Here is a 19,774-nt window from a genome sequence, read left to right as displayed (position 1 = left end):
GATAGGTCTATGGGTGTTGTTTTAATGTTTCTTGGTGTGTGTGGGTGTTCTGCTATGTAGTGTAGTGGGTGTGATGTGTTTGTGGTGGCTGCAGCAAGTTTTTGTGTGCCTCTCATTTCGAGGTGGTCCTTGACTTTGAGGATTTTTGTTTCATGGTGTAAATGGTCTGTAGGTGTTGTATTTGTGCAGCCTGTAATTGTTTTTAGGGCTTTGTTTTGTATGATTTGAAGGGTGTTGTGGTGTGTCTCACTGAGATTAGGAGCCCATGCAGGACTCGCATAATTCATCACTGAGCGTATGCATTGTTTGTATATTGTTATATTAGTTTCTTTGTTTTGTCCAAATGTTGTTCCAGTGATTGACTTAAGTGCGTTAAGTCTAGGTGTGCATTTGTTTTTTATGTTTGTGATGTGTTGTTTGAAAGACATGGATGTATCGTATGTTACACCAAGAATTTTCGGTGTGTTTGTGTGTGGTATTAGAGTGTTGTTGATGTAGAGATGAGGTATGTATTTGTGTTCTTTTGTCCAGTTGGTGAGAAGTGTTGCTGTAGATTTGGTTGGAGCTATTTTGAGTCTGTTTGTGATGAACCATGTGTTGAGTGTATCAAGGTATGGCTGGATTATTTCTGCAGCTTTGTCTGTGTTACGATGTGTGCATGTGATTGTTATGTCGTCTGCGTAGGAAGAGATTTGTATTTCTGAGGTGTCTGGTGTGGGTAAGTCATGCATGTATAGATTAAATAGTGTGGGGGATAGAACTGAGCCCTGTGGTACCCCATTCTTAATGTTTCTGATGTGCGATGATTGGCCATTATATGACACGTAAGCATTCCTACCTGCCAGATAATTGGCCAGCCATCTTTTGGTGTTATTGTGCATGTCTGTGTTATATATTTTATTTGTTAGGATGTGGCAGGGGATAGCATCAAAAGCTTTACTAATGTCTAATGTAATAAGAAGTGTTCTGTGGTGGGGCCTATCTGAATTGATGCCATCTAAAATTCTTTGTGTGAGGTTTATCAGAAGAGTGTTTGTGGAGTGTAGTGGCCTAAAACCGTATTTTGAGTCAGCAAGAGGTATATGTGGTGTGACAAGTTTAAGTATTAGGCGTTCAACGACTTTAGAGGGGGTGCAGAGAAGTGTGATTGGGCGGTGCGATGTTGGGATTGTTGGGTCTTTGTTCGGTTTTGGAATGGTGATTATTTTACCACGCTTCCAGATGTCGGGTATAGTGTTGTGTGAATAGCTGTAGTTTGCAATGTTTGTGAGTGCGTGTATACCTTGTGGTCCAATGTGTTTTAGGTGGATGTTGCTTATGTTATCAGGGCCACAGGCAGATGAGTGCTTGAGATTATGTATTATGTGTTTTGTCTGACTGTCTATGAAGGGTGTATAGTCTGAGTCTGTGGGAAAGTCTTTCTTACGTCGAATGGTGCGTCGGTCGTCAGGGTGAGAAGTGAGATGGCTTGTCTGTGCAAAATGAATTACGAGTGCATTTGCTTGTTGTCTGATTGAGGGTAGATTATCTGTTGTTATTATAGCTGCGTGAGAGCGTGTAGTGTTACTGTTGGATAGTGTAATGCTGTTGAGTGTTTTGTACAATTTGCTGGTGTTTGTTTTGTGATCAAGTGTATTGATAAAGTTTTGCCAATTTTGTGTTTTTTGTTCGTGTATTTTATTGGCAATCACAGTGTTTAGTGTTTGTATTTGGTCTGCTATGTTTTGAGGGATAGGTGTGGGGGTATCGTGTTTAAGTGTGTCACGTTGTCTGATGAGGCCTTGGATTTCTGGTGTGAAGTTGGGGTTGTGTGATTTTCTGTTGCCTCTGGGGATGTATCTCTTGTCTGCGTTTATGTTTGTGATTGGTGTACTGTTAAGTGTTTCAAAATGTTGTTCTGTCTCTTCAGTAAAAGCTTCCCAGTTAGCTCTCTTGTAATTGGTGTGTGTGTCTGTGGCCAACTGGGGTTGGGAGATAGGGTTGATGAAAGAGTATTAAGATGGTTTGGACACATGGAAAGAATGAGTGAAGAAAGACTAGTAAAAGAGGTATGGAAGGCAGATGTGGAGGGAGTGAACATGAAGGGACATCCTAGGATGAGGTGGATGGATGGGGTGAAGGGGGCTTTGGGGAAGAGGGGAATGTCTGTTGAGGAAGGACGGGAGAGGACAGAAGACGGGTGAATGGAGAATGGTTGTATATGGATGATGATGTGATGCATGAGGTGGAATGGGTGGGGGGATGGGGGTGAGGTAGTGTGTGTGAGCAAATTTTGACGCAGCCCGAAGGGATTTCTCCCCGTCTTCTCCTTTATGCATGGGAGGGGGTCGCCGATTTAATGAAGCGGCCTTGCTGTGGATGTACTGTGTCTTGCAACACTGCTTCTGACCCAGGGCAGTGGACAAGGTGCAGGGATGACCCGTCATCCAGGAAGTGCTAAGATGAGAGGGAGAGTGGAGGGGTGTGGAGCGTATTCAGAGATGGAATGGGTGGGAATGATTTTCTGCCTTTTCCTTTTTGGCTACCTCCCTTGTAAGGGGGAAAAAGCCTTGGTATATGTATGTATGTATGTACCATGCTGTGGGTGTATAATTAAGTGTAGTTCTTACGAGTTGTTTGTATACATACAGTGACGAGTGTTTTATTCTGCTGTCCAAGTGCCATACCTGCTACTGTCATTAGTATGGTTACTTTCTTATTTGTTGTCACTATGAGGTCTTGTATGTATTTACCTAGTTGTAATATATGGGAGGGGAGCTATGCTCATGGTGACCCGTCTTTGTATCTCTCTGCATCAAGTTTTATCTTAAAATCTTGTATAGTGTTTGCACATACTGTTTTGTTGTCTAATTTGTTCCATGTATCAATTGCTGTGTGTGGGCTGAAGGTCATGTGTGTATGAAAAGTGAGACCCAGTGTTTAAGGATTTTCGGCCAGTGGGAGTGGTGGGCCATTTAATGTGACTAGGATACTTCTTTGATATGTAATAGTATTTACCAAGTTGTATTTTATGGGACTAGAGCTATGCTCGTTTTGACCCGTTTTTGTATCTCTCCACATCCAGTTTGCTTTTGAATTTGTGTATAGTTCTGGCATTAACTGTTTCACTGTTCAATTTGTTCCAGACGTCAATCACTCTGTGTGGGAAACCGTTCTTTTTCAGATCTCTTCTGTAGCAGTCTTTCTGTAGTTTCTTTGCGTGTCCTCTTGTTTCTCTTTGGTCCCATTTTATTAGATCATCTCTATCAAGAACTTCCATTCCTTTCATAATTCTGAAAATGGTCAACAAATCACCTCTCTCCCTTCTCTGCTCTAACATTGTCAGTTGTAACTTCTCCAGTCTTTGTTCGTATGTCAAATTTGATAGTGTAGGTGCCATCTTAGTCACTGATGACTTTTGAGAAAAAGCCGACATTCTGTTTTACCTCAGTCATTGTATTAATTTGTTGGCCAAGTGGGTTAATCTGTCATTACTTGCAGCAAAGATTGAGGTGATGGCGGTTCGAATCCTGCCACTGGTGAAGTAAAACCTAGGGTATGGCTCGTTAAATTTCACACTACAAAGTCTTCTGTAAGAGGCACCTTCATAGCCTTCCGATAGGGGGAGTTTGGGATGTTAAACCATATCATCATCATCATTATCATCAAATTTCTATTTTAGTTGTAATTTTGTAGTTGTAGTACTGGGCTTGTTAGGTCCTCCACGTAGGTGAGAGCTTGGTACTGTGCTCTGGGTTTGTTGTGGGGAGGGCACTTGTGAATAGGTTAAATAGCATTGGTGAAAATATTGCTCCATGGGTAGACTCCAATGTACAATATTATCCCTGATAGATGATGCACCACAATCTCTCCTAGCCAGAATGTTTGTTATCCATTTCTTGTCATTTTGTACATGTAACCGTTTATGGAGCACCGCTGGGCACCAGTGTAACCGTTATGGTAGGTTGTGTGGTTACGTAGGGAAGTCTTAATGCGGCGAGATAGACTCCAAAGCGGGAGTTTTCTTTGTTTATTCAAACAAGAGATTCAGGTTAAACTACAAATGCAAATGCCCCTTTGGGCTAAATACAATAAGTGCCAGGCCTTGACCTAGGGCACAATAGCTCTGACCTCTGGCCGGTAGGTTCGTGACCTACCCAGCCTCCGGCGGTAGGTTCTTCACCTACCCCAGCTCTGGTTACGTGACATGGGTGTTAAACATTTTATAGGAGTGTTAGTGGTTTCAAGCAAGGGTGTTAGTCTTGTTATTCATTGCATGGGGTCTGTTCTATGCAAGAGGGTTAGTCCTATAATTGGTGGATATTGTTTGGTATATTATATATATATGTTAGTTTATGCTTAATATTCTAGGGCAGTTATAATAAAAGGATTTATGATAGGTTAGTCTGGTGACACTGGGCATCTATATCTTGTTTGTCTTCAAATGTGCTGCGCCAGGTGTATGTTGTGGGAAACGCAAGGTAAGCAAGAGGAAGTCTCGCTCTGTTGCAAGCATGTGGATCATGTGCGTGGTGGGTGATGGTTAGTTAGTAATGGATACATATATTAGTTTATATTAGTTTACATGATCTCTTGGCAGTATTTGGAATCTGTCAAAAGCCATATATATGTCTGTTATCATCATTACTGTTGTGTGAGAAGGCACTTTCTTATTGAAACCCTCAAACCATGTTGATTTAGTGAGATTAGTTATATTTTGATTCTTTCTAAGATCTGTCAGTTACAGTTTTGTCATTCTACATATGTCATAACGTACTTGTTATTTTCCTAAGTCTTGACATGGTTTTGTATGTACTGTAATTATACATAAAAGCTTGTTTTCAATCTTCACAGGCTGATAGTGTGTGGATTATCCTGCAAAACCCTAAAAGCTGAATCAAATGATGATGTGTTTGTTATGCAAGGTTTTGGCAAGAACACTCCAAGTATTATCCAGGCCTTCCATGAGAAGCACTTCTGATCTGCAGCAGGGGACCACTAGGACCCATGGATATGGTTATTATCATTTTAATAGAAAACCGGGAAACACTGAATGTGAACATGGAGAAGTTGGAATCTATTCATTTGTGAAGACCATCTAGGAAAAGTCGGCCACCCACTGTCTAGGTAGACTGATCTGTAGGACAAAGACAAAATTGTCTGAAAAACAAGATTTATACTTCTCTCTCTCTCTCCTAAATATGTCGATAATTTGCCAGCTCTACTGGAGTGTTTTGTGGATTTTGTTCCAATCCATAATGGGAATGCAATTCTGGAGAGTGGCAAAAGCACCAAAGAATTTGTTTTATTTTGTTACTTTGACGAAACTTATAAACACTGATATTAAACGATGTAGTTTTATATTGATTCATATACTTTAGATATCAGTGTTGTCATATTTTACTTCAGAAATGAATGTGGGGAAAGGAAAAAGACTAGTTACCATTGTAGCGTCTATAGAGTATAAAATGACTCGAGTCATTGGAAGTTTTTATCGTTGTATTGCACTGTATATTATGCATATGTAACATGATACTTTATATCAAGGACATTAGTATCATTTGTGAAGGTAGTCAAAGGGTTGAACATGGTGGATGGAAGTACAGGTTAACGAAGCTGTATATGCTGTGTGAGCCCTATGATCATCTCAAAAGTCCAGGACACAAGTTGACCCCCAAAATTACTTAAAAAACAGTTGCTATTTAAAAAAAAAATTACAAAGAAAAATTTAATTTATACAGGTATTTATCACTTTTCTAGAATTACAGGTTGGCTTTAATCCATTCACTATGGTGATGTTCCCAATGCTGAATGAAATAATTCAGCATTACCCAGAATAGGATATTTAGAGTCGCTGGAATAAAGTGGTAAGTTGAAAGTCTTCTATACTAGCTGTTAGTAAATTTCCCCTGGCAAGATGAAATAGTCTAATATTAGCTAGAATAAAATTGGTAGAAAGCATCACTGTAGTGAAGAGGTTAACGACTAAGGGTCAAGAGAAGCAAAGATGGAATATTTGGTGGGACACTTAAGTTCCTCTCTTCATAATGGGCAATTCGGGCCAATTGTTTGGTGTCAGAGGAATTCAGCTTTTACATGGTGTCAGGGTTTAGAAGTACTGTAGTTGGCACTGTTCTCAAAATCACACAATACCCTCCTTTTTCACTAAGGACTAATAATGGTAGCAGACAGTGGCTCTAAATTATGCTTGAACACCAGAAGGGCACACATTGTGTATAGATAGTTGTCTTGGGATGAAATTTGGCCAAAGGTGAAATTGTTCCGTACAAACAAACCAAAAGGTGGTTTCCCCCATATAAGATGGGTGGCTTTTGGTGTTCCTGGCCATCAGGCCTAAAGGTTGGTTGGCTTTTTATCTATATATATATATATATATGCCAAGGGCTTTTTTCCCCTTACCAAGGAGGTAGCCAAGTCAAAAGGCATATACCCAATCTCACCCATTACCCTTTCCTCTGTCTCACCTTAGCTCCTCATGGATGATGGGTTATCCCTGTATCCCACCCACTGCCCTGGGTCAGAAGCAATGCAGCAAGACACAGCAAGGCCACTTCACTTATTCAGCAACCTCCCCCTCTCTGTCCTATCATGCAGAAAGAGAGATGGGGAGAAATCCCCTCTGGCTGCATCAAAATATCATTCACACATAACCACTCCCCCAAGGCATTTACTTACCTCTCTCAAACTACAGTTTACCTCCACCTCCACTCCTTCCTTTCCTGCCACATGCGACCCCAAATACCTAAAGCTATCCACTTCCTCCAACCTCTCTCCCTTTAGACTAAAGCTAAGAAAATGACACTGATGGGTGAGGAAAATGGAGAAATAAGAAAGATGAGATGCAAGTAGTTATTAAGATGATGAGAGCAAGTAAGACACCTGGGTTAGATAGGTGTCATGCAGTTTGAAGAAAGGAGGTACATTGATAGTGGACTGGCTAGTGAGGCTGTTTAATCTGTGTCTAAGGGAGGGTAGAGTGCTGGAGGACTGTAGGAGTGCCTGTATAGATCTGCTTTACAAGGGAAAGGGGAATGTAAGTGTAGTAGTTTTAGAGGGATCAGTTTTTAGAATGTAGTGAGGAAGCTTATGGGAGGGTTTTACTCGTAATTGAGAGGATTAGGAGAGGAACAGGAGTAATTAGTGAGGAATAATGTGGGTTTAGGAAAGATAGGAGTTGCATGGATCAGATTTTTGTGGTAAGATATGTAAAGATGTTTTTTGGACCTTTATGTATTTAGAAAGGGTTATGACAGGGTAGACAGGAAGGGACTGTGGGAGGTTTTGCAGATATATGGGAAAGCTGTCAAGAGTAGTCATGAGTTTTTATAAGAGTAGTACAGCCTATGTTAGAATTAGAAATGGAGAAAGCAAGTGGTTTGAGGTAAAGGTGGGGCTGCATCAGGGATTTATCATGTCACCATGGCTGTTCAATATGCACATGGATGGGGTGGTGCAGAAGGTAAATGAGAGGGTAATGGGCAGGGGATTAGAAATTGTTAAAGAAATTGGAAAATTGTGGGATGTGAGCCAGTTGTTGTTTGCTGACAACACTGCACTATGCCAGGGTCAGAGGGGGGATTAATGCAGCTAGTGATGGAGTTTGGAAAGGTATGCGAAAGGAGAAATTTGAAGGTAAATGTGGGTAAAAGTAAGGTGATGAGATATACTAGGGGAGAGGATGGCAGTGAGTTGGAAGTAAGCCTTCAGGTTGGTTTTCTAACATATATATATATATATATATATATATATATATGTACATAACACATACACTAAGAGTCCCTTTCCACCTTAGAAGAGGAGTGGCTCAGCCAAGGCATACACCATCCATTTGTTGTCCCTTTTATCTCAGCTTTTTGTGAATGAAGGGTTATCCCTGTACCCAGCACAGCCTGGGCCAGAAACAATGCAGCAAGGCACAGGGCCTGATAACCAAAGCTGGTCTACCCCATCATGGAGCTATCCATTCTCAAAACCCATCAACTGGGCTGACACTTGATGTCTGGAATGGGACCAAGATCGCTATCAACTTCAAATGTATTTCATACACCTTTTTCATATATGGAGAGCTGACAACCATTGACTGCTCCACTCCTTATAATTTTTTTAGCCAGTGACATAGAAATAACCCTGCACAAGTAGAACATAGACAACAATCTAAAGGTTCCTCCCAGAGAGATCTGTGGAAGGACCCAAGGACCATTGCCAGCCACTATGGGGCTGCAGGTTTTCCACTTAGCAAAACTCGACAACAGTTATTATCAAAATAAGAACCTTATATGCACAATAAGATGGATCCCATGTTTCCTCTAGAAGTTTACAGGTCTAAAGGATGTTTGTTCACTGCCATGTAACTACAGGTTTCCAGAAAAACTCAAAGCAACAGTCGTTTGATATTTTGGTTATAACAATTGAGTTTTACCTCTGGCCAAATCTAACCCACCTGTCAAGACATCTGTCTAAACACTTACTCCTTGTCCTGCTGAATTAGTCTAAGCAGCACTTTAGTCCCTTGTGTGAGAGGGGACTTCTTTTCAGTGATAGAGACAGTGAAAAATGGACCCCAGCATCAGTTAAAAGTTTACACAATTCCTTGTTAAAAATTTTTTGGCTTGCAATATAAATCGTTACCCCACCACCTAAGAGTACAGTATAGGTAAAAAAGAAAAAAATATATCAATATATCTATATATATATAGGTCTTATGTGTGGATGGTGTTCAGCTTAGCAGTGATGGTTTGATGAGAGATACAGAAAATGGAGATTGTGCATGAACAAGGTGGCTCTGAAAATGGTGAAATAGTTTGCTTCAGATGGGTCTTAACATGTGTATGGTGGTGTGCAATTTTTGCACTGATATTTTCACATATGACATGTGAACCATGTTAGCATTATATTGGGCCTTCAGTCTTGCATCTTTAATCGTAGAAGGGAGCATGAGGAGGGGCACTGGGATTTCACCTCTGAAGAGCTGATGTCAACAGAAATGGAAATGGCTGACCACTTATTGGTTCATATTTTCCAGCCAACAGTAAATGAGGTATAGTACTATAGCCCCCTCCACACTAACTTGGAGGGGGATTTGATAGATGCAGAATTTCATTTATAACTGGGGAACTTTCTTTGTGAAATATATGCAGTAACCCTTTGGACATTAGATAATTTTATATATCCATAAAAAAGGTAGTCATTTGTAAAAAATTTACCTTAAATTTTTTAAAAGTATAAATAAAGTATATGGAAACATGAATGGACAAGGGTCACCAAGTTATTGTAACCCAACTATAGGTACATTATCTTGTGGCGGTCAGGTTGACTCACTTGTCCACTTAATACCTGCCCAATGTTTCTCAAGTCCAAAGAAACTGTGGCAAGCCATATTCCAGTTTCATTTCTTCAATTCTGTCCTTATAGTTTGTGTATGTAGTGTAATACTTTTATCAATAAAATAAAATAAATTTGTTGAATAACTATTCATCTATACCTATGTACCAAGGGTTCTTCCCCCCCCTACAAGGGAGGTAGCCAAGTTGAGGCACATACCTGCCATTACACTCCTATCCACCACCCTTGTCTCCCTCTTATTTTAGCTCCTCGTGGGTGAAAGTTAAATGCTTAGGTTTATATAAATTGTGTACCTAGATACTGATGAAGTCTGACAAATAGATGGTATTAGAGGATCAATCTGCTTAGTGTTGTTGATTGTTGGAAGAGGAACGAGGAATAGCGTGGGTTTGGGAAGAGGAAAAGGATAAACCTTTTATAGTGGGGCAGATGTTTACATCTCATTTCACCTCTAACCAAACATTTTGACTTCTCTATACTCTCATTTACCAGTTCTTTAAGCACTTTTTACTGTTAACTGCTTCATTACCATCATTAATCCTACTCTCTTTTTGGTTTTCTGAGGATTATAAATAAATTCTGGGAATCTGGACTTTTATTGAGTGGTACTGTTGATTTTACAGTTTTCATAACTCTTATCTACGATGTTCAAGCAAGAAATGATGTCCTCTTGCAATGGGTATCTTAGCATTGCAGCCTTTGCAGCTTCTTCCTTTTGCTGCTGGTAGGGGGATTCCTTCTAGCATAGAAGATAGCCCAGGAGTCACCAGTGGCTGTCTTATGCCTATTGACAGTAATGGCGGCTGTGATGGTCATGATGGGCCCCAGGTGGGTGAGGTGGCCTTCAGGTGTTACATGATCAAGTTTCATTCTCTGGAGGGCATACATGCTGCATCCCTGCGAGAACCCATGGCAGAGTGGAACGTGAGCATCCAGACAAAGGCACAGACATGGTACAGGCACCACTGCCTTTAACTACCTCAAACATTTATAGGTGACCCTTAAAAACAGGACCTTTAACACAAAAAGGATTAAGTGCCTGGAAAAAAAAGCAAAAAGAAAAGAAAAAATAAAAAGAAAGAAAAGTGGGGAAAGATGATTTTATGAATCAAGAAAAAAAAGTTAACAATTCATGGAAAAATTAGTACAGACTATAAGTACCTTACAAAGGTTCATGGCACATGTAACCAACATGATGAAAACTAACTTGCATGTCGTGTACCAACTCTTCACAAGGGTGCAATCTCTAGAGCAACTTGAGCTGAGAGTAAGGCAGCCAATAACAAAGAGCATGTCATCATCCTACTTGCAATGGGATGCAAGACTACAAGACATATATACATGATCATTTTCATTAAAGTGCTCATCAATATTGTACAGTCATGAATTACAGAACAGTTTATTTACATTTTCCAACTGAATATATACAGATGTCAGTTATCTCACTTCCACATTTATTTACAGTAAAACATTTCTTACAATAGCATTGGAAGGTGATGTTTTTTTTTTAATGGTTATAAAATCCATATATTTCTTATCATCCTACAAGTATTGTAAATACAGCACAGTCATTAGAGAGTATTATCAGTCAAGTTAACAGTAGAGTTTTGCAAACACTGAAAGAGCCTTACAAGCTACAAATCAATATTGGTAATAAATAGAAAGAGCCTAGTCATCAAGTAATAGTAATATGATAAATGATAAGAATCATCACTAAATGGCAAACATGAATACCTTGTGTAGCTCGTTCTTTTGACAGAGCCATGAAATATCTGCATTATGACATGCCTTAACTTATAACAACACTGGGAGCATTTGGGGTTAGAATCAGATCTACTAGTGACATAAGGAGCTATAGGTTAATGCTATATGGATGAAGAGGAAATTCTCTATACAATGATGGAGCTTCAAAACGGTCGGGAACTTTTCATCCACACATCCTCAACCATCCCACACAGCCTCCTCAGCCAACTTGTGGACTCAGTGGCCCATGTGTCACTTTCTGCGTGCATATGGGAGGTTGCCAACTTTCCCATAATGGGAGAGAGAACATGGGCAACATCTAAGTTGCCTTATGTGATGGGGCTTAAGGGTGGTGCTTCAACAGATGGCTTGCAGCTTAAATGGGCCTTGTAAAGTTAGCAGGGAAGAGGCCCTTTTCATTAACACTGGTGGTTTCCTTGTAACCACACAACCAGCCTTCCTCCTGGAAAAAAAAAAAAGTCGTACATGATTAATTCTACGAGATTTCCCATCAGCTGTGCAAATAAAACAATTTAGACTACATTCTTTAGTGATATTTCACTTCCTAAAATAGATATATCTAAAGGATAATGAAATTACCACATTTTAACACTCATGCCTATACCATCAGTAAACCTCACCTGTTCCTCAGGATCATCATATTCCACAACATTGATTATCTCCCCAACTTCAAAGCTCAACTCATCTACATCCTCACGGGTGTACTTGTAAGTGGCTCTCACACGGTACAGGACTCCTGATGGTAGCCCCTCTGTTGTAGCTCCTGTATGTGTAGATTCAGGGGTGAGAAAACAAGAACAAGAGGTCATTATACTTTCAAGGGTATTTCACACTTCAGCCACACCAGAACAGATATTGTTTAAACAATGCAAGTTATCCACACGCTATGGGGATATAAAACACAGCTTTGGTTTGGTAAGTCAAGGCCACAAGAAAGACCCAGGTTTCCTACACCACACCATGCATCACTACCTGCAACACCACTGTAACCTGGAAAGTCTGCTGAAAATGCCAGGGATTTAGATCACCATGACTTTGCACAACAACGCCTTTTCCTTTGTCAAATAATCAGTTCAAAGATGTATGGAAAGTTTTTATATTTTCAAAACAAGGAAATATAGACTCCTGGGTCCACATATAATTCACGTCATCTTCGTCAAGAGTTCTTCAGTAATGCAATACATCAAATCAGTTAAAAAGCAACCTGGCTGTGAGCCTTACCAAACCAGTGCTTTATGACTTGAAGCAAATCCCTGAAAACATCTAATCCTCAATCAATCAGTGTTTCAAGGAATGGCTCTTCTGACCCTTTACCTGGTGGAACCTTGGTCAGCAAGTGCAGATACAGATCCTTCTTAGCAATGGAGTACAGTGTTGCCGGATTTTGAGGTGGAGAAAGACGTGCTCCTGACAAGACATTTTGAGCAAAAGTGACCCCAGCTGGAGCTATCTTTGCTTGCTCAACTCTTGCTTTACTCTGCACAACAGCTTGCTTACTGTTCAAGGATTTCTTGGCCCCTGAGGATGACCCAGCATTGCTCCCATTAGAATGGGACAGGGTCAGGTAAGTCTACACCATATCAAGGCCCTACATGAACAAATAAAACCACTGCAATTCTACAAGCCAACTTGTATCAGCTGCTCACTACAATGAAGTCTGAGTTTTAACACCCAACTTGATTCACCTTAGTATTAACTAAAGAAATGCAAAACCTTTGACATTTGTTTTGACAGATAACTTTTATGTTCACCATATAAATTCAACATTACTTTGGTACTCAGTGAGAAAAAATATATATGTATTTCTTTAAAGAGTGGATCAAAAATCTGCAATTTGATTGATCAGTTACTCATCTGAATGACTGATATTTTGCACAAATTCATTACTATACAGGCAAGCTGATAATTTAAGCACAAATATGTTTGTGACATAGTAAAACAAATTATTTCATCTGCATATGTCAACATCCAACCAGACCTTTCAAATGAAATGTGTGCCAGCTTGCATACAAAAATCTATGCAACTCATCCATATCAAATGAAATAAACAATCAATACAACATTGTTTAATTACAAAAATTATGCAATAGCATTAGCAAGACAAGGAATCTTCAGTCTAATGACTGGGTATTACAATGGTGAATACCAGATATGTTCAGCTTCTACTGACTCACAAACACGCTAGTAAGAACATGATTCCTTACAAGCCAGGAAAGACAGGATAATTTCTGGGTTCTAAATCTGAGGGTTTTATCTTATTGGGTAATATTTAAGGCTGTAATGTGACAAGTGAGCAGAGGGAAAAGTTTGCCAACAATGAGTTAAAATGGAAAATCTGAGATTAATACAAGTTTCTCTTGATCCATTATAGGTCTTTGTTTTGTACCCCAATAGGTTTTGAGAATGGTTGACAGGGCAATGATTATCTCTGAAATCTACCTCACAGGACCACCATGAGCAGGTAACTATCACTGGTTCCTCATTATCCATTTAATTAGGGGATGAGGTTTTCTCTACCTGCTATGAATACCATTTCAAGTTCTTATCTTCCACTCAAGAGAGAGACAAGATATCAAAGCTGGATTCAAAAGTAAGCTCTAGAAAAACCACTGTGATGCTCATTTTGACTTCTGTCTGGGAGTTGATGCCGAAAGTGAGGCAGTAACTGTGACAGTGTAAGGAATCAATGTCAAACATTTCTCAAACTACCAATAACACCCTTCCAATTCACAACCAAAAGTCCTCTGGCAATGGTACATGATGGTAGGGGCAGGAGATGTTGAGCTCTGAAAGATCCTAGTCACAACCTGCATGGGTGGCTGTGTGCACCCTAGTCAGAATATACTCCCTGCATGGGGAGGGGTGCCATAAACATGGCCTGTTTAAATGCAATCTGACTAGGGAGTTGTCCTCAGCAAGGTTACCCAAATGTGGTGGCAGCATCATCATCATCATCCTCACCTTCATCAACATAACCAAACAATAATGAGGGAGCAACAACTCTCACTTGTACTCCTACATTACTCCCCTGTGAATGCAGCCATGAGCAGCCCCAAATTTGAGATCAATCTACAGGTAATACCATACCGAGTTACCATTCCCATGGATCCCATGAGCATTGCTCTTTTCCTGTATAACAATTACGTAAATACAGACTAATAATTGTTGTCACTGATATTATCAACAAAATGAAATACCACAGTCAATGACTGAACTCCAATCCCACTAGGCAATGTTGCACTACTGAACCTACCTAGATCAACCAGCCAAGAACCTGATTTTGACTATCCAAGATTTTTGGTCTTAAACCCTAACAATGAGTCAATAACAAAGTGATATCCCATGAAAATATATGAGGAGTTTGAAGAAGATGCTGAAAAAGTGTCGTATGTGGCACCATGGACCCTTATAACAGAACTAGAATGAAGAATCCAATATGACAGTCAAATCCTTAACAATCCTGGCAGAAACCCCAATCCAAGAGGATTCAGAGGTGAACACAAGGATTAATAGGGGATGAACAGTGGGCTGAGGAAAGCAGGGCGAGTAGACTTTTTTTTTCACTAAGGTGAAGAGAAGATAAATGTGGGTAAAAGTAAGGTGATGAGATGTACAAAGGGAGAAAGTGGCAGCAGACTGGAAGTGAGTATTAAGGGAGAGAGACTGGAGGAAGTGGGTATGTGAGAGGAGAGAACTGAAAGTAAATATGGACAAAAGGTGACAAAACATACAAGGGTAGACAATGGCAGAGAACTGGAGGAAAGTTATAGAAGAGGGAGGCTCAAGGAAGTGAAGAACTGTATTTGGGGTCTCCTGTACCAGTGGAGGTATATTTTAGATTAAGAAAAGCAAGTAAGTCACGAGAAATAGGTATCTGAGTATGAACACCGAGAAGACTATAAGAAGGGGTGGTCATACCCACAGCACTCAGGGGTTGCAGGTTTTCCACTTTGTGAAACCTGAGGCAACAACTCGTTCATTAATTGTATTCTTCATCTCAGTACTTGATAAAGCTCAAACAAGCATAATAATGATATTTATTCCCACAAGTTAGCTGCCATCTTCAAACAGGATAGTTTAAAAAAAGACATCATCTTGGGGGTTAAGTTTTTCAAGCACCACATTAAGGTAGACAAAATGACCTCATCTTCAGACATGCTTAACGCAAACTGGAGTACCAAGAACAATGAAAAGCTTCTTGCCATAGTGGCCAAAACTTCTGTCCATAGTTGCAATTAATATAATATAATGAAGATGGAAAACATCACTCCACAATCACAGGATACCGGTAAGCTTCCATTCCAGAGTTTTAGCACAGCAGCCAGAGCTTCTACTTCACACATCACAAGCCTGGTTATACAAAATTACAAAGCCCACAAAACCATTTCTAAGATTATGATGTCCACAAAACCAAATAAACAAATTTAACCACAAATACTACTATATACCTAAATATTCACCTTAAGCCAAAATACATCACTGGGTATTTGAAGAATAGCATTTGTCCAACATGCTGCTGTCCTACGCCCATCAACATATGAACAGGTAACTTCTGGTGCTCTGACTTGGTACATAAGTCAATCCTCATACAAACATGCCTCTACCACGTACTATTTTGAAACAGGCCTTACATCATGCACAAGCAACTGCCTAACAACAAAAACTTACCAACTGGGATGTCATAGATTTCCTCCACCTTTTTATTAATGTCCTTGAGGGGAGATGAAAAAGTTGGCCCATTCTGAACAATGCCTGGATCAACGATTTCATAGCTCTCGTCCCCCCCTGCACCTTCCACCGCCACGCCCGTCACTGTGTCCCGTAACACCCCATAACAAGTTGGTTAGTTTATTCCTTGTTAGTTGAGCCAAGCCACCATTCTTTCATTCAAGCCTTCTGCAATGTGCAGTAATTACTAATACTGAACACATTTCCACAATCCTCCAAATTTTTACTTTCTAAACATCCCACCACAAAAGAAATACAAAATTTAGATGGGAGTTATGACTTCCTACCTCGTTTATATGCTTGAACACAAGATGTGTGACAAAATATATCAAAAAATATTCAAAGATTACTAATTCTCAGGAAAAGATTAAATAAATGAAAATTAAAATAAATACCAGCAATTTTAAAGTCAATAAAGCAAAGCAGAATAATGATGAGATGGCTCATTGGTATTGTACCATCAGGACAAGACCAAAATGTATTAAGAGATTAGGGAAGTAAAACTACCATTCTCCTCTAATTAAGGTAACAAGTAAAAAACAATAGAGGTGGGGGAAGATGCATGAAAAACTATGAAGGATTATTCATAACTGCATGCTGTGAATACCTATTATTCTATATACAAATGCACCATTCCATTAGGTGATCTAGATGGTACCATAAGCACCTCCTGGAAGTTTGCTAGCACCCCTCTGTAATTCCTTCCAGTTGTTCCAGCAAGGATGTATGGATGGACAATGTCCACAAGCATTTGCAAGCTGAATACAAACTAAATATAAATTGTTGTTGAGGGTTGCAGGTCTCCTGCAAGAAAGACCTTGGGGCAACGGGCTGATGAACTAACAAGTTGTTATGCAATTAAACAATGGCGGCAAAGAACATACATTGATCATGCACAAGGCTAGAAGTATGCAGTCAACTTGAAGTGAAAGCATGTGGCTGCCATGATTTGCACCCAAATCACATTGACATTGAGTGCAGCACTCTACCAACTGATCTAAAAACTTGTCCCAAACTTCATTGATAGAGTTTGATAGCCATTGAGGCAATGCTAATTCTTCATTTCCAGTATAGGACAATACTTCTAGCCCAACAAGTTATCAATGTGTGCCCTTTGCTGGAGCTGCATTTAGTTGCATAACAATTTATATACATAAAATGAAGACAAAACATGGGACCTGTGGGCCTACTGCAAAGAGACCTGGCACAAGGACTAACTGATTGACAATTTACATTCAGATTGTAAACACTTTGTACCCCTTATGCATCCATATGGCAACCATGCTGAAACATATTGATGGAACTATTAAGGGGCACCCACATCTTGCAGAGGTAGGGTTGGGGTAGGGTGTATGGCCTCAATAAGCCGCTCATTCCCCACCTAAATCCACATTGTACCATTTTAATCTATCAGTTACTAAGAGAAAGCACAAGAAAAAATATACATGTCTATAAATATGTATATACTTCAGCAGGCTCTCTCTCTGGCAGGCAACTTTGAAGATAACAGCATGAGGGCTCTGACCTCTCCTTGTGCCTCTACCTTTTCAATAACTTGTTTATGCCTTTACATACATACATACATATACCAAAGGCTTTTTCCCCTTTACATGGGGGGTAGCCAAAAAGAAAAAGGCACAGCAACCACTCCAACCCATTCCATTCCCTACATTTCCCCTCCACCCTCCTCCCTGGCACCTCCTGGATGACAGGTCATCCCTGCATCCAGTCCACTGCCTTGGGTCAGAAGCAGTGTCGCAAGACACAGCACATCCACAGCAAGGCTGTTTGATAAAATCGGCGACCCCCCCTATCCGTCCCATTCATGCAGAAAAGGAGAAGACAGGGAGAAATCCCTTCGGGCTGCGTCAAATTTTTTCTCATACATACTTCCTCACCCCCCATCCCCCACCCACTCCCCCTCATGCATCACAGCATCACCCATACACAACCCTTCTCCATTCACCCCTAACTTCTGTCCTCTCCTGTCCTTCCTCAACAGACATTCCTCTCTTTTGTAATGCCCCTTTCACCCCATCCATCCATCTCATCCTAGGACACCCCCTCATATTCACTCCTTCCACCTCTGCCTTCCACACCTCTTTTACAAATCTTTCTTCACTCATTCTTTCCATGTGTCCAAACCATTCTAATACTTTTTCATCAACCCTATCTCCCAGCTCCCTTTCCACCCCTGTTCTCCTCCTCACCTCCTCATTTCTCACTCTAGCCTAGTAACCCCTATCATACTTCTCAGATATTTCATCTCAAGCACATTCAAACTCCTCCTCTCTTATGTTCCATGTTTCTGCCCTGTACAGTGCTGTTGGAACAATCACTCCTTCATATAAACTCCTCTTAGCATCCATTCCCTGATGTCTATTTCTCATTACACTTTTTACTCCACCAAGGGATTTACTCTCTTCTCTCAATCTACATTCTACCTCCACCCCCACTCCTCCCTTTCCTCCCACATTCACACCCAAGTATCTAAAACTATCCACTTCCTCCAGTCTCTCACCCTTAATGCTCACTTCCAATCTGCTGCCACTCTCTCCCCTTGTACATCTCATCACCTTACTTTTACCCACATTTATCTTCAGCTTCCTTCTTTCACACACCTCAAACTCTGTCACTAACTTCCTCAATCCCACCTCTGATCCTGCTACAAGTGCAGTGTCATCAGCAAACAACAACTGGCTTATTTCCCACTTTTCTCCATTTTCTTTAACCATCTCCAACCCCTGACCCACTACCCTTGCATTCACCTCTCACACAACCCCATCCATGTATAGATTGAACAGCCAGGGCAACATAAGATATCCATGACGAAGTCCCACCTTTACCTCAAACCATTCACTCTCTACATTTCTAATCCTAACACAAGCTCTACTACTCTCATAAAAACTCTTGACTGCTCTAAACAGCTTTCCTCCTTTCCCATATATCTGCGGTACCTCCCACAGTGCCTTCCTGTCTACCCTGTTGTAAGCCTTTTCCAGATCTATAAAAGCCCAAAAAACATCCTTACCTTTTCCTATAGCTTTCTCACATATCTGTCTTACCACAAAAATCTGATCTACACAACCCCTACTTGTCCTAAAAGCACACTGTTCCTCACCAATTACTCCCTCTGTTCCTCTCCTAATCCTCTCAATCAAGACCCTCCCATAAGCCTTCCCAACTACACTCAACAAGCTGATCCCTCTGAGACTACTACACTCACACTTGTCCCCCTTTCCCTTGTAAAGTGGAACTATACAGGCACTCCTCCAGTCCTACATTAAATAACCTCACCAGCCAGTCCACCATAACTGTACCTCCTTTCATCAGACATTCTGCATGGCATCCATCCAACCCTTACCTGCTCTCATCATCTTAACAGCTGTCCTCCCCTTAATTTATCTATTTATTACCTTGATGTTTTCTGTAAACTATGTATTCCATATTGACAATAAAGTTGTGAAACACTGAAACAATGATAAAAAAAAAGTCTCCTAGTTTGACTACTCTGCATCAGTACTGTAATGTCCTTTGCAGGCCTCTTACATAGTCTTCCTCTTGAATTGCACTGCCTTGTTCTTGGCAATGAACAAGTCAATCAGAAAATTGTGAATTGACATCATGCTATTATCTTCAAATTTCACTCACCTTGCCACTCAAACAAACACACATATTCATACACACACACACACACATGCATGCATGCATACCCATACTACTTACATACACACAAGTAAATACTAGGATTCCAAGTCCAACACTTGATCCAAAACTAATGAATCTCTCTCTCTCTCTCTCTCTCTCACACACACTCACTCGCACTCACACATAATTTATACATATGCATAAACATATATATATATACATATATATACACAGTGTTCAGGTGTGGTTAGGTTCAGATTCAACACAAGGCAGACATCACACAATGCACAAA

The 19,774-nt window shown here is 40.3% G+C and overlaps 2 protein-coding genes across 15 annotated transcripts in view; one reads left to right on the top strand and one right to left on the bottom strand.

Annotated features, from left to right (window-relative positions):
* LOC143019700 (uncharacterized) overlaps positions 1–9,467 on the top strand; it is a 52,944-nt gene extending 43,477 nt beyond the window's left edge. For all 6 annotated transcript variants that reach the window (XM_076175678.1, XM_076175674.1, XM_076175676.1 and 3 more), the window contains exon 13: positions 4,834–9,467. In XM_076175678.1, the coding sequence (XP_076031793.1) occupies positions 4,834–4,960 (127 nt within the window). In that variant the 3' untranslated portion in view covers positions 4,961–9,467. The remainder of the gene's footprint in view (positions 1–4,833) is intronic.
* Positions 9,468–9,919: 452 nt separating this feature from the next.
* The window catches only part of Amph (amphiphysin), a 177,335-nt gene continuing 167,480 nt past the window's right edge, over positions 9,920–19,774 (bottom strand). For 3 of the 9 annotated variants that reach the window (XM_076175670.1, XM_076175663.1, XM_076175669.1), the window contains 3 exons: positions 12,421–12,624; positions 11,727–11,869; positions 9,920–11,548 (listed from right to left, as the gene is read on the bottom strand). In XM_076175670.1, coding sequence (XP_076031785.1) covers positions 11,462–11,548; positions 11,727–11,869; positions 12,421–12,624 — 434 coding nt within the window. In that variant the 3' untranslated portion in view covers positions 9,920–11,461. Of the gene's footprint in view, positions 11,549–11,726; positions 11,891–12,420; positions 12,625–15,774; positions 15,919–19,774 lie in introns of all 9 variants that reach the window. The other 6 variants (XM_076175666.1, XM_076175671.1, XM_076175668.1 and 3 more) reach the window with 4 other exon arrangements.

Source organism: Oratosquilla oratoria, chromosome 37 (genome assembly GCF_046742065.1).
Source record: "Oratosquilla oratoria isolate Oo_2021 chromosome 37, ASM4674206v1, whole genome shotgun sequence".
NCBI classification, from domain to species: Eukaryota; Metazoa; Arthropoda; class Malacostraca; order Stomatopoda; family Squillidae; genus Oratosquilla; species Oratosquilla oratoria.
The sequence above is the reverse complement of the archived record's forward strand: the minus strand, read 5'-3'. Positions and strand labels throughout refer to the sequence as shown.